Raw genomic sequence first — 11,937 nt, 5'->3', positions numbered from 1 at the left:
TTTTGCCCTGACAACGTACTAGGGTGATCCTACCTTCTGCAAGGCTGAGATTATAGGCACTCACCACTGCACTTGACTTGTTGAGATAGGCACTCACTTCATTTTCCCTGAGCTGGCCTCAGATTTTTGCTCCTCAGTCTACCTTCCAAGTAGCTGGGATTACAGACACCAGCCACTGGGCCTGGCTCTATCATTCACTTTTTCAATTCCCTGTGAATCTATAATAAAATTCTGTGTAATTTCTTGTTGGGGAGGTGGGTGTAACTCTGTGGTAGAGTACTTACCTAGTATGAGCAAGGTCCTGGGTCTGATCCCCCAATACGACAAAAACGAACTACACTCTCCTTCCAGCGTCCTGCTCCCACCGACTTCCCGTGTGCTCCTGTCCGTACTCCCTGCACTCTCCCGCACATCCGCAGAACCTGGAGGTAATCTGCATCCCCTCCAGTGGGGCCCCCGGGTGCAGAGCCAGGCGCGGCCCTTCGGACCTCGACCCGACCCGCGTCCGGAACGGTGTCCAGGGCAGGCCGGAATTTAGCAACCCCGCCGAGCCACCGTACACGGAGCCCGTAGTTCTCTCAGGGCACAGCAGGCCCGACTCCCCACCCGCCCCGCTTAGGCTGCCCGCAGGACCCGCCAAAGGCAAGGCCACGCCCCTCGGAGCATTCAAACGGCCAGGCTCCGCCCCTCAGGGCAGCTCAACCGCCAGGCCCCGCCCTTTCAGACTCTCCAGAAAGTCAGGCCCCGCCTCTCCGGCGCTCGAGCAGCGAAGTTCGAACCACCCACGGCCCCGCCCCCTCAAAAACCACTTTTCCGCCAGGCCCCGGCCCTCAGAACATTCAAATGACCCTGCACTGCCCCAGAAGGCGCTCAACAGTCAGGTCACGCCCATAAAAGATGCTTAACTGCCAGGCCTCGCCCCTCTAGACGCCTCCAGAGCATTCAAACGGAAGGCTCCGCCCCATGAGACGCGCCAACAGTCAGTCCCCGCCTCCCCAGGCGCGCCCGCACTGAGGCCCCTCCCCTCGGGTCATTCACACGGTGACTCCGCCCTTTGAGGCCCGCCAACGGCCTGGCCCCGCCCCCTGCGTGCGTCGAGGCGTACGGACGCCGCCATACGCCGAAAGCTGAGTTGGCAACGGCGTCCCTGGCCGACATGGAGCTGCCGCAGATGCCGGAGCTGATGGGGCTGTCCCTGTTGGTGGGGCTGTTGGCCCTGATGGCGACGGCGGCAGTGGCGCGGGGGTGGCTGCGCGCCGAGGAGGAGAGGAGCAGCCGGCCGGTCCGTAAGTAGGGCCGGGGTAGGGTCGGGGCGCCCGCGGGGGCCGGGGCCTTGGGCCTTGGGCCTCGGCTGCAGAGGCTGGGGGGCCGGGGCCTCGGGCCTCGGCTGCAGAGGCGGGGGTCACCCCTCCGGGTCCCCGCCGCACCCTGGCCGGGGGAGGGCGGTCAAGTGAAGCCGCGGGTGTTAAGAGGCCCTGTCACCGCCAGTAGGCCCGAGCGTTCTTTGAATGAGTCCAGTGGATGTGAGTTGTGAGCATTTAAAAGCGCCAGTAAAAAAAATGGCGCGATCGTCGGGGGCTCATGGGTCATGCTTGGAATCCCAGCCACTCGGGAGGCTGAGATCTGAGGATCGCAGTTCGAAGCCAGCCCGGGCGAGAAAGTCCGTGAGATTCTTCTCCGCAGTTAACCACACACAAAAAAGCGGGAAGTAAGCCCAGCGCCGGTGGCTCACGGCTGTCATGGTAGCTACTCCGGAGGCTGAGATCTGAGGAAGCCAGCCCGGGCAGGAAAGTCTGTGAGACTCTTCTTTATTGCCGGTAAACTACTCAGAAAAAGTCCGAAGTGGCGCTGTGGCTCAAGAGAGCGCTTGCCTTGAGCACAGAGGCTCAGGGACAGAGTCCAGGCCCTGAGTTCAAGCCTCAAGAACCCACACAGAAAAGAAGAAAAAAAGCATGATGGATTTCACAGCGAAGCCACTACTAGAAACAGGGAACCAGAGTAGGGAATCCATAATGTGGACATTTTTGTGTGTATGTATGCCCTTCACTCATGTGCTCTTGCCACGGGGCTATACCCTCCAGCCTGCAAGGGGTGGCTAAAGGATGGTAGGGTAGGAAAAAAGTTTACCCAAAAGCCAAGAAGGAAAGACGTTCTTGCAAAATGGCCAAATTCACGAAGGTGAGGAGCTGCAGAACAGAATTTGATGTGAGTCAAAGGTCAAGAAAGGGGAGTGTGGGGCTGGGAAGGTGGCTCAGTGGTAGAGTGCTTGCCTTGCATGCATGAGGCCCTGGGTTCGATTCCTCAGCACCACATAAGCAGAAAAAAAGCTGGAAGTGGCACTGTGGCTCAAGTGATAGAGTGCTAGGCTTGAGCTGAAGAGCTGAGAGACAGTGCCCAGGTCCAGAGTTCAAACCCCATGACTGACCAAAAAAAAGCGGGGGGCGGGGGGGGGGGGGGAGCCGGGCGCTGGTGGCTCACGCCTGTAATCCTAGCTACTCAGGAGGCTGAGATCTGAGGATCGCGGTTCAAAGCCAGCCTGGGCAGGAGAGACCGTGAGACTCCTATCTCCAATAAACTACCAGAAAACCGGAAGTGGCGCTGTAGCTCAAGTGGTAGAGCGCTCGCCTTGAGCTGAAGAGCTGAGGGATAACGCCCAGGCCCAAAGTTCAAGCCCCACAACCGACAAAAAAAAAAAAAAAGCGGGGGGGGGGGGGGAGGCGGGGGTAGGGTGTGTGTGTGTGTGTGTGTGTGTGTGTGTGTGTGTGTGTGTGTGTGTGTGTGTGTGTGTGTGTGTGTGTGTGTGTGTGTGTGTGTGTGTGTGTGTGTGTGTGTGTGTGTGTTAGAGCAGGCTGGATCATTCTAAATAGCCCAGGCTGGGGCTGGGAAGGTGGGTCAGTGGTAGAGCGCTTGCCTTGCATGCATGAGGCCCTGGGTTCGATTCCTCAGCACCACATAAGCAGAAGGAAAAAAAAGCTGGAAGTGGCACTGTGGCTCAAGTGGTAGAGCGCTAGCCTTGACCTGAAGAGCTGAGGGACAGTGCTCAGGCCCACGACCGGGCCCAAAAAATATATAAATAAATAGTTAGCCCCTGCTGGCCTGGGACTCAAGATCTTCCCACCTTATCCATTCCAGTACTGTCATTATGTATGGGTATTACTATGCTTCCCTGTAACTGATTGTGTGGGATCTGCTTTGTGTATAGCAGTGTATCACTTTGTGTATAGTACCCAGTTCTCAACTGCTCTTGAAGGAAACCAAGATGCAGTACAATCACCTCAATTACCTGTGGTCCTGTCTCAAAAAAATAAGACGAAACCCCCTCCCCCCAAAAATAACAAGGATCAAAGCAATTTCTAAAAAAAGTTTTGTTCCCTACCTCTGACCCCCTTGGTCAGCCTCATCAGCCCAAAGACAGCCTCAGTCACTCATTGAGAGAGCCTGGATACAAACTGAGGATTCCGTTTTTGCCCACGTCACACATTTCTCCAGGACAAGGACCATACCTGGTTCATCTCTGCTCTCCTCAGGGCCTGGCTAATCCTAGGTAGTCAGTGAATGGCTTTGCACAAGTGTATGGATGATTGACATGGCCCTTCCTTCTAGGCCAAAAGGTAAATGGATCCAAAAAATCGGGAACCAAGAAGCAGAAACAGCAGCAGCGGATTCGCAAGGAGAAGCCTCAACCACACAACTTCACCCACCGTCTTCTTGCTGCAGCACTGAAGGTAAAAGTAGTAGCCACAGCAGCATCCAGGGTGCCATGCACAGCCTCCAGCCCCACACATCTTTTCCTCAGCAGTAATCTGTGCATGTTTACCCCTCTACCTCTGACCAAAGTCAGCATATGTGTTCTGTCCTATCTCTTCTCATCCCAGCTGTCCTCAGCTCACTTAACCCAAGCAAGGGTTCCCCAGTCAGGGCTCCGATTCATGCTTTTCTCTAACCACTCCCCCAGAGCCACAATGGGAACATCTCTTGCATGGACTTCAGCAGCAACGGCAAGTACCTAGCCACCTGTGCAGATGACCGCACAGTACGCATCTGGAGCACCAAGGACTTCCTGCAGCGAGAGCACCGCAGCATGAGAGCCAATGTAGAGCTGGACCACGCCACCCTGGTGCGCTTCAGCCCTGACTGCAGGTGGGGCAGGATGGAGCCTCAGGGTTGCCCACCAAAGCTCAGCCCCTATATTTGGCCTTCTCATATCTGGGAGGGGAAATAAGGATAGAGAGATCCTGGGTAGTCTCCCTCAGGGTGACAGAAAGAGAACAAAGTAGCTGGATGTGGTAGCACCTACTTCTGTGGTCCCAGCTACTTGGGAGGCAACTGAGGGAGGATCAAGGTCCAAGGCTGACCTGGGCCAAAGAACAAGGTATTTTTTAGATAGATCTGAAAAGTAATGCAAAAGGGCTGGGGGTGTGGCTCTAGTGGAAGAGCCAGTTCAAAAAGACAGATGGACAGACACCAGATAGCCTGGGGCTTCTTGGGGGACTGCCTTTCACATACATAGTAAAGAAGCAGAGTAAAAATTGCTTCTACGAAAAGTGCCGGCGCTTGGCTTCCAAATGAAGTAGGAAGCCCTCATGGTTTCTTGACTTCTGGTAACTATGGGAGTCAGCAGAGTTGTGAGTCCTCCCTTTGAACCAAGGGGTTCCATTATAAGGCTAGATTGTGGGGCGTGAGGAGGAATTTGGCATAGGACCTCGAACACACAGGCCTCTGTGCCCAAATGGAGGCATGACCTGTCTGCTGCCCATCTCTAGAGCCTTCGTGGTTTGGCTGGCCAACGGGGACACCCTACGTGTCTTCAAGATGACCAAGCGGGAAGATGGAGGCTTTACCTTCACTGCCACGCCCGAGGACTTCCCTAAGAAGCACAAGGCGCCTGTCATCAACATTGGCATTGCTGACACAGGTGGGGATCAGGGGAGGTGGAGCTCACCCTACATCTCAGTCCCTGTGTGACCTAGGGCCTAATGCCCCTGGGATGGAGAGCCACAGGCCTCGTGTTCAGAGCAGAGGCCCAGGAGGAGGGAGGACTGGGAGTAGAGGCCTCACAGTGTCATCATGACACTGAATGACAGTTGCTCAGGGCCTTGCAGCAAGCTCATGTCCTTCCCTCCCATCCAGGAAAGTTCATCATGACTGTGTCTAGTGACACCATGGTCCTCATCTGGAATCTGAAGGGTCAGGTGCTGTCCACTATCAACACCAACCAGATGAACAACACCTACGCTACTATCTCCCCGTGTAGCAGGTGAGGGGGTGGGAAGAAGCTGGGCAGCTCGGTAACAGGAGGGAGTCTGGTGCCAGCTCTAGCTCTTATGCTAGGATTCTGTATCAGCTGCTGCCTCCTCAGTCTCTCTTCTCACCTGTGAGGTTTAGAGGTTGGAGTGGGGGTATTGGTCATCTTAGAGTGAGCTCTAAGGTTGAACTGAGGTCACAAACATACAAGAGTATTTTTTTTTTGGTCGGTCATGGGGCTTGAACTCTGGGCCTGGGCCCTGTCCCTGAGCTCTTCAGCTTAAGGCTAGTGCTCTACCACTTTGAGTCACAGCGCCACTTCCAGTTTTCTGGTAGTTAATTGGAGATACAACTTTCCTGCCATGGCTGGCTTTGAACTATGAGCCTCAGATCTCAGCCTTCTGAGTAGGATTACAGGTTTGAGCCACCAGTGCCCAGCTACAAGAGCACTTTTTAGATCTTGGAGTTGGGCACTGGTGGTTCACACCTATAGTCCTAGCAACTCAGGAGACCAAGTTCTGAGGATCACAGTTTGAAGCCAGCCCAGACAGGAAGAGTCCATGAGACTTATCTCCAATGAACCACCAAATAGCCAGAAGTAGGGCTATGTCCCCAGCACCACGAGAAAGAAGAAACTCTCTCGGAAAACAGGTGTAATGTCTTTAAAATTCAGTTGTCTAGGAACGTGGTTTGTGTGGCAGGTTCGTGGCCTCTTGTGGCTTTACTCCAGATGTGAAGGTCTGGGAAGTCTGCTTTGGGAAGAAAGGGGATTTCCAGGAGGTGGTGCGAGCCTTTGAACTGAAGGGTCACGCTGCAGCTGTCCACTTCTTTGCCTTCTCCAATGACTCCCGGAGGTGAGTGAGGGAGGGAATGTGCCCGTGTGTTCCTGGGGACTCTGGACCCCAGGTGCCTCCCTATCTGTGCCTGGCCTTCTGGTGGGGACATCAGGGCTCAGGCTGGCCTTCCTGTGTTGTAGGATGGCCTCTGTGTCCAAGGATGGCACGTGGAAACTGTGGGACACGGACGTGGAGTACAAGAAACAGCAGGACCCCTACTTGCTGAGGACAGGCCGCTTTGAAGAGGCAAGCACCATGCCGTGCCGCCTGGCCCTGTCCCCTGACACCCATGTGTTAGCCTTGGCCAGTGGCACCAGCATCCATCTCTTCAACACTCGTCGGGGTGAGAAGGAAGAGTACTTCGAGCAGGTCCATGGGGAGTGCATCACTGATTTGTCTTTTGACATCACAGGCCGCTTCCTGGCCTCATGTGGGGACCGGGCAGTGCGGCTCTTCCACAACACCCCTGGCCACAGGGCGGTGGTGGAGGAGATGCGGGACCTCCTGAAGCGGGCCTCCAGCGAGAGCACCCGACAGCGGTTGCAGCAGCAGCTGGCCCAGGCCCAGGAGGCCCTGAAGAGCCTGGGGGCCCTGAAGAAATGACTGGCTTGGGACCTTGTATTCCTAGGTGCCTATGGGCAGAAACCTTCTCAAAGGCGTTCCCCTGGTGGCCCTCTCCTCCTTTGTCCCATTGAACTATTCTTGCCTCCTCAGATCTCTCTCTCTCCTTACTGGTTTTGCCTCCTCCCAGACTGGAAGCAAAGGTGCTTCTTCTTCTTGAGTTCAAAGGGTGGTGGTGTTTCCCCCCAGCACTGAGGAGAAGGGGTAGAGAGAAGAGACAGGGCATACCTTGTCATCTGCAAAGCTAAGGATATATTTGAGCCATGTCTCTCAAGTCTTCAGGCTGAGATGAGGTATACAGCTAAAAACCAGGCAGCTGTGTTAGGAGGTGAGATAGTAGGGGATCTTCAGCACACCCATGCTGCAGGGGTGGGCAGGGCAGGGCTGGGCTGGGCTGGACTGGACTGGACTGGATAGTCTTCATCTGGGCTTCCCCACAAGAAATAATGAAGGCCAACCATTCTGGGCCTCCGTTTTCTTATTTGTAAAATGGGAACTAATGCTTTCTGCGACCTTCAGGAGTTGTAAGGTTAAGAGGGTAGAACTTTCTGCCTTTGGAAGAGAAGGTATTGGATTCCGTCCAGTGTTGGGAATCTAACTGTGCTTTAAAAGTGTATTAGAAAGAAACACATTTCCTTGGGAAGGGAAAATTTACTGCAATTCCATCCTATATTGTATGTGTCATGTTTGGTCCCAGCCTGGGACTCCCACTCTTTGGAGAGGAGGGGGCTGTTAACCACTTCGTCACATGTTTCTTGGGACCAGTGCAGGACCAGGTTCTGGTGATAAATAGGAAAAACTGTCAAAAATGGTTGATGGGAGAGAAACAAAGTGGCATTTATGAAATGCCTTAGTTTGTAGCTGCCATAGACTGTTGTAAAGGTCAAGGGGCAAGGGGGGACTGGGTGAAGGCAGACCTGATAAGGTTTTGTTCTAGAATCTTACCAGTGGCTTCAGGACTGCTTGCTTGTGGAAAGTAAGGGAGATGAAGAAGCCAGACAAAAGTGTCTCTCTTGATTCCCACACTGGAAGCAGGACCCCTCTTCAGCCACTCCAGTGCTGTGGAATGGAAGGAGGGTCCCCAGCTTTGAGGTCAGTTGACCAACTCTTTCCCTTAGCGCCTCCATCCACCACCCCTCTCTGCTGGCCCACAGGAAATCCTGTGCTTCCTTCTCAGACAAAGGAGGAATTTGCCTTTCTATCTTTTCCTGTTGCCATACTGGCCCTAGCCACTGCCACAAAGTGTGCTTCCAAAATATAGCCAAGCTGGGTGCCGATGGCTCACACCTGTAATCCTTAGCTATTCAGGAGGCTGAGATCTGAGGATTGCATTTCAAAGCCAGCCCTGGCAGGAAAGTCTATGAGACTTAGCTCTAATAAACCACCCGTAAACCAGAAGTGGCACTGTAGCTCAAGTGGTAAAAGAGTGCTAGCCTTGAGCTGAAGGACTGAGGGACAGTGCGTAGGCCCAGAGTTCAAGCCTCATGACCAACAACAAAAAAAATGCAGCCATCTAGCAGTCCTCCATTTCCTATGTTCTCTCATGAAGTTGCTTCTGCATAGCAGATCTCGTTCCTGACAGAGCCCTTTAAACGCTTCCCATCCATGACTCCCCATGGCTTGCAACCCAGGCTAAACCACCGGCTTCTGCTGGTCCCTCTCTGTGGAAATACTTTTCCTTCCTTTCCTGTCTAATGGCAGCTTTTGTCCACTCTGCCCACTACTAACACACCACATGTTGCACTGGTCTATTTTCCTGATTTTGAGTTTGACTGGAATGATATTTTCTTCTGGGGCCTCAGGGGTAACACGTAGAATGCCAGCTGGATACCGAGTGTATAAATTGTCCTGGCAGGACAGAAGGAATTGGTTATATCAGCCGTTTGCTGGTGCTCATGAGCCCTGGGTGAGGGACAAGAAGTAGCTACCATCAATTGTTCATGATGCTGGCACAAGTTGCTCACTTCATCAAAGCTAGGTTTTGTTCATTTTTAAAAATGAACATTAGGGGCTGGGAATGTGACTTAATGGTAGAGTGTTGGGCTGGGAAGGTGGCTCAGTGGTAGAGCGCTTGCCTTGCATGCCTGAGGCCCTGGGTTTGATTCCTCAGCACCACATAAGCAAAAAGAAAAAAGCCGGAAGTGGCGCTGTGGCTCAAGTGGTAGAGTGCTAGCCTTGAGCTGAAGAGCTGAGAGACAGCGCCCCGCCCAGAGTTCAGGCCCACGACCAGACCTAAAAAAAAAAAAATGGTAGAGTGTTTGCCTAAAGCCCTGGGTTCAATTCCACATAAACAGAAAAAAAACAGAAGTGGCGCTGTGGCTCAAGTGGTAGACCACTAGCCTTGATCAAAAACAGTGCCCAGGCCCTGAGTTCATACAATCCACCATTCTCTCATTGGCAAACCTGTGCATTGTTGAACCTGCTGGGATGTGAGACTCAGCCTGAATCTTTGTCTGCTTTGTCTTGGGCCCCAGGCACAATAGCTGGGCCCCTGTAAGCCCCAAGCCCTCCATAAATGCTGTACTGAAACCAGGAGGACAGAAAGCCTGCTATCCTCCCTTAGCTTCCTGCACACCCAGTTTGCATTGTTCTCTTCCTGATCAGATTTGCCCTGATACCCTCCAGGTGGGCCTGGTGAATACTGCAGCAGTGGCGGTTCCTTCTATTGGCACACACAGGAAAGGAGGTGATCAGGAATGTTTTTACTGAAATCAGAAGTCTAGTTGCAGCCAAGCCACTTTTTGACTAGAGCAGGTAGATAGACTGCTTGCCTTTTCTTGATTTTGTTTCCTTATCTGTAAAATGGGAATAAATATTGTCCTGTCTACCTTGTTGCATTATGAGTTTCCAATGAAGTAAATGCAAAGCTAGTGACATTACCAGTGATGGTGAGTTTGGTTTGATTTTTTTTTCCCCAGGGGGTGGGGGGGTTGTACTGAGGATTGAACTCAGGACTTTGGACTTGCTAAATGGGTGTTGTACCACTTGAGCCATACCTTTAACTCCCTTTAGTGTTGGTTATTTTTGAGGTAGATCTTGCTTTATGCTCAGGCTGCCCTGGACTGTGATCCTCTTACTTGTGCTTCTCCCACATAGCTAAGGTTGACAGATGAAGCCACCATCCATTCATTCCCCCATACCTGTAATAACAGGCCTGTGCCTCTGCTCCTGACTTTGGTTGAAATGGTGTCTTCAGAGCTTTTTGCCCAAGCTGGCTTCTAGCCATGATCCTCTGATCGCCACCAAATTAGCTAGGACTACAGGTTTTTGTGTTGGTCTGGTCCTAGAGCTTGAACTCAAGGCACTCTCTCCTTGAGCTTTAGTGTTTAAGGCCTATATTCTACCACCTGAGCCATAGCTCTAATTCTGGGTTTTTGGTTTGGAGATAAGAATCTCATGAACTTTCCTGCCAGGGCTGGCTTTGAACCACAATCCTCAGATCTCAGCCTCCTGAGTAACTAGGATGGCCTGAGTGAGTCCCTGGCCTGGCTTCCATGCATGTTTCCTGTGATTAATGAGGCAGTGCAGACCCTCCTTGGTGGGTAAGTGACTGACCAGTCCGTAAGTCCCTTGGATTTTGCTGGAACTTTAGAAAAGTGGAAAGATTGGATTTTTTTTTTTTTTTTTCTTCTTCAGTTGGAGGGCTTGAACTCAGCCTGGTCTCTAGTCTCTGTCCCTGAGCTCTTCAGCTCATAGCTAGCTCTCTTCCAGGAGCCACAGTGCCACTGCCGGTTTTCTGAGGGTTAATTGGAGATAAGAGTCTCATGGACTTTCCTGTCTGGGCTGGCTTTGAACCACAATCCTCAAATCTCAGCCTCCTGAGTAGCTAGGATTATAGGCATGAGCCACCAGCACCCAGTTTAGAAAAGTGAAAAGATTTTGAGGTCTTCTGCCAGGACTGCTTACCAAGTAGGATGTAAGCTTGTTACCATGCATAGTGCTGCTGAGAATGAAGCTGACGAGAAATGAGAGCCAAAAGATGTAAGAGGTCTTGCTAATCCAGTGGCCACTGGACCCAGACAACGCCACCAGTCTATGCTGTACTTTAAGCCCATTTGGTCCTGGTTATGTCCATAGTGTCAGGGCTTGACCTTTCATTACTACAATCCCAAAGCTGGTAAGAAGAGACAGCATACCTAGATTGAGTTGGCTGTGATGTTGGAGATCAGACCTAGCTAGGGTCTTGGGACATGAATACTCCCTGCTTTGCTACACCTCCAGACTAGAGGTTTACCTTTGCATCTGTGCACTGCTAAAGTATGTAACTTTAACCAGTAGGCGTCACCTTAGAATTTGTAAAGTTAGGACAAGAATACAATTGGAGAGATGCTGGGAAGATGGCTCAGTGGTAGAGTGCTTGTCTCACATGCATGAGGCCCTGGGTTCAATTCCTCAGCACCACATAAGCAGGAAAAGGCCAAATGTGGCTCTGTGGCTCAGGTGGTAGAGCGCCTTGAGCTGAAGAGCTGAGGGACAGTGCCCAGGCCCAGAGTTCAGGCCCCACGACCAACCAAAAAAAAAAAAAAAAAAAAAAAAGCAAGGTCTCTCCTACTGAGCTCTTACCCCAAGCCCTGAGTCAAGCCCCGGGACTGGCATCAGTGGCTCACACCTGTAATCCTAGCTACTCAGGAGGCTGAGGCTGAGATCTGAGGATCGTGGTTTAAAGCCAGTCCAGACAGGAAAGTCAGTGAGACTTTTTTGTTTTGGGTGGGGGGTCCGGTCGTGGGGCCTGAACTCTGGGCCTGGGTGCTGTCCCTCAGCTCTTCAGCTCAAGGCTAGCGCTCTACCACTTGAGCCACAGCGCCACTTCCGGCTTTTTTCCTTTTGCTTATGTGGTGCTGAGGAATCAAACCCAGGGCCTCATGCATGCAAGGCAAGCGCTCTACCACTGACCCACCTTCCCAGCCCCAGTGAGACTTTTTTTCTTTTTTGGGGGGGGGACCGGTCGTGGGGCCTGAACTCTGGGCCTGGTTGCTGTCCCTCAGCTCTTCAGCTCAAGGCTAGCACTCTACCACTTGAGCCACAGCGCCACTTCCGGCTTTTTTCTTTTTTCTTATGTGGTGCTGGGGAATCGAACCCAGGGCTTTGAGCATGCAAGGCAAGTGCTCTACCACTGAGCCACCTTCCCAGCCCCCCAGTGAGACTCATCTCCAATAAACAACCAGAAAACCAGAAGTGGTGCTGTGGCTCAAGTGGTAGAAGAGCGCTAGCATTGAGCTGAAGAGCTGAGGGGCAG

The 11,937-nt window shown here is 52.5% G+C and overlaps 1 protein-coding gene across 2 annotated transcripts; it reads left to right on the top strand.

Moving 5' to 3' along the window:
* The first annotated feature begins 728 nt into the window (after window positions 1–728).
* On the top strand, window positions 729–9,585 carry Tbl2 (transducin beta like 2). 2 transcript variants are annotated; one of them, XM_070033674.1, is made up of 7 exons: window positions 729–1,286; window positions 3,604–3,725; window positions 3,956–4,140; window positions 4,764–4,915; window positions 5,131–5,257; window positions 5,946–6,098; window positions 6,221–9,585. In XM_070033674.1, exons 1-7 carry the CDS (start codon window positions 1,157–1,159, stop codon window positions 6,681–6,683), a joined length of 1,332 nt encoding a protein of 443 aa, XP_069889775.1. In that variant the 5' UTR covers window positions 729–1,156; the 3' UTR covers window positions 6,684–9,585. The 2 variants fall into 2 exon arrangements, with proteins under 2 accessions (XP_069889775.1, XP_069889776.1); XM_070033675.1 differs by lacking the exons at window positions 729–1,286; window positions 3,604–3,725 and having other exon boundaries at window positions 4,027–4,117.
* The last annotated feature ends 2,352 nt before the right edge of the window (window positions 9,586–11,937 follow it).

Source organism: Dipodomys merriami, unplaced genomic scaffold (genome assembly GCF_024711535.1).
Source record: "Dipodomys merriami isolate MVZ:Mamm:240054 unplaced genomic scaffold, mDipMer1.0.p SCAF_22, whole genome shotgun sequence".
Taxonomy (NCBI): Eukaryota; Metazoa; Chordata; class Mammalia; order Rodentia; family Heteromyidae; genus Dipodomys; species Dipodomys merriami.
This window is presented reverse-complemented; position numbering and strand designations above follow the sequence as displayed.

Excerpts from the sequence above, each read along its gene's own strand:
- Tbl2 (XM_070033674.1), top strand. The coding sequence starts at position 1,157 with ATGGAGCTGCCGCAGATGCCGGAGCTGATGGGGCTGTCCCTGTTGGTG. Across the intron at positions 4,141-4,763 it reads CGCTTCAGCCCTGACTGCAG|AGCCTTCGTGGTTTGGCTGG; the intron begins GTGGGGCAGGAT and ends GCCCATCTCTAG. Across the intron at positions 5,258-5,945 it reads ACTATCTCCCCGTGTAGCAG|GTTCGTGGCCTCTTGTGGCT; the intron begins GTGAGGGGGTGG and ends TTTGTGTGGCAG.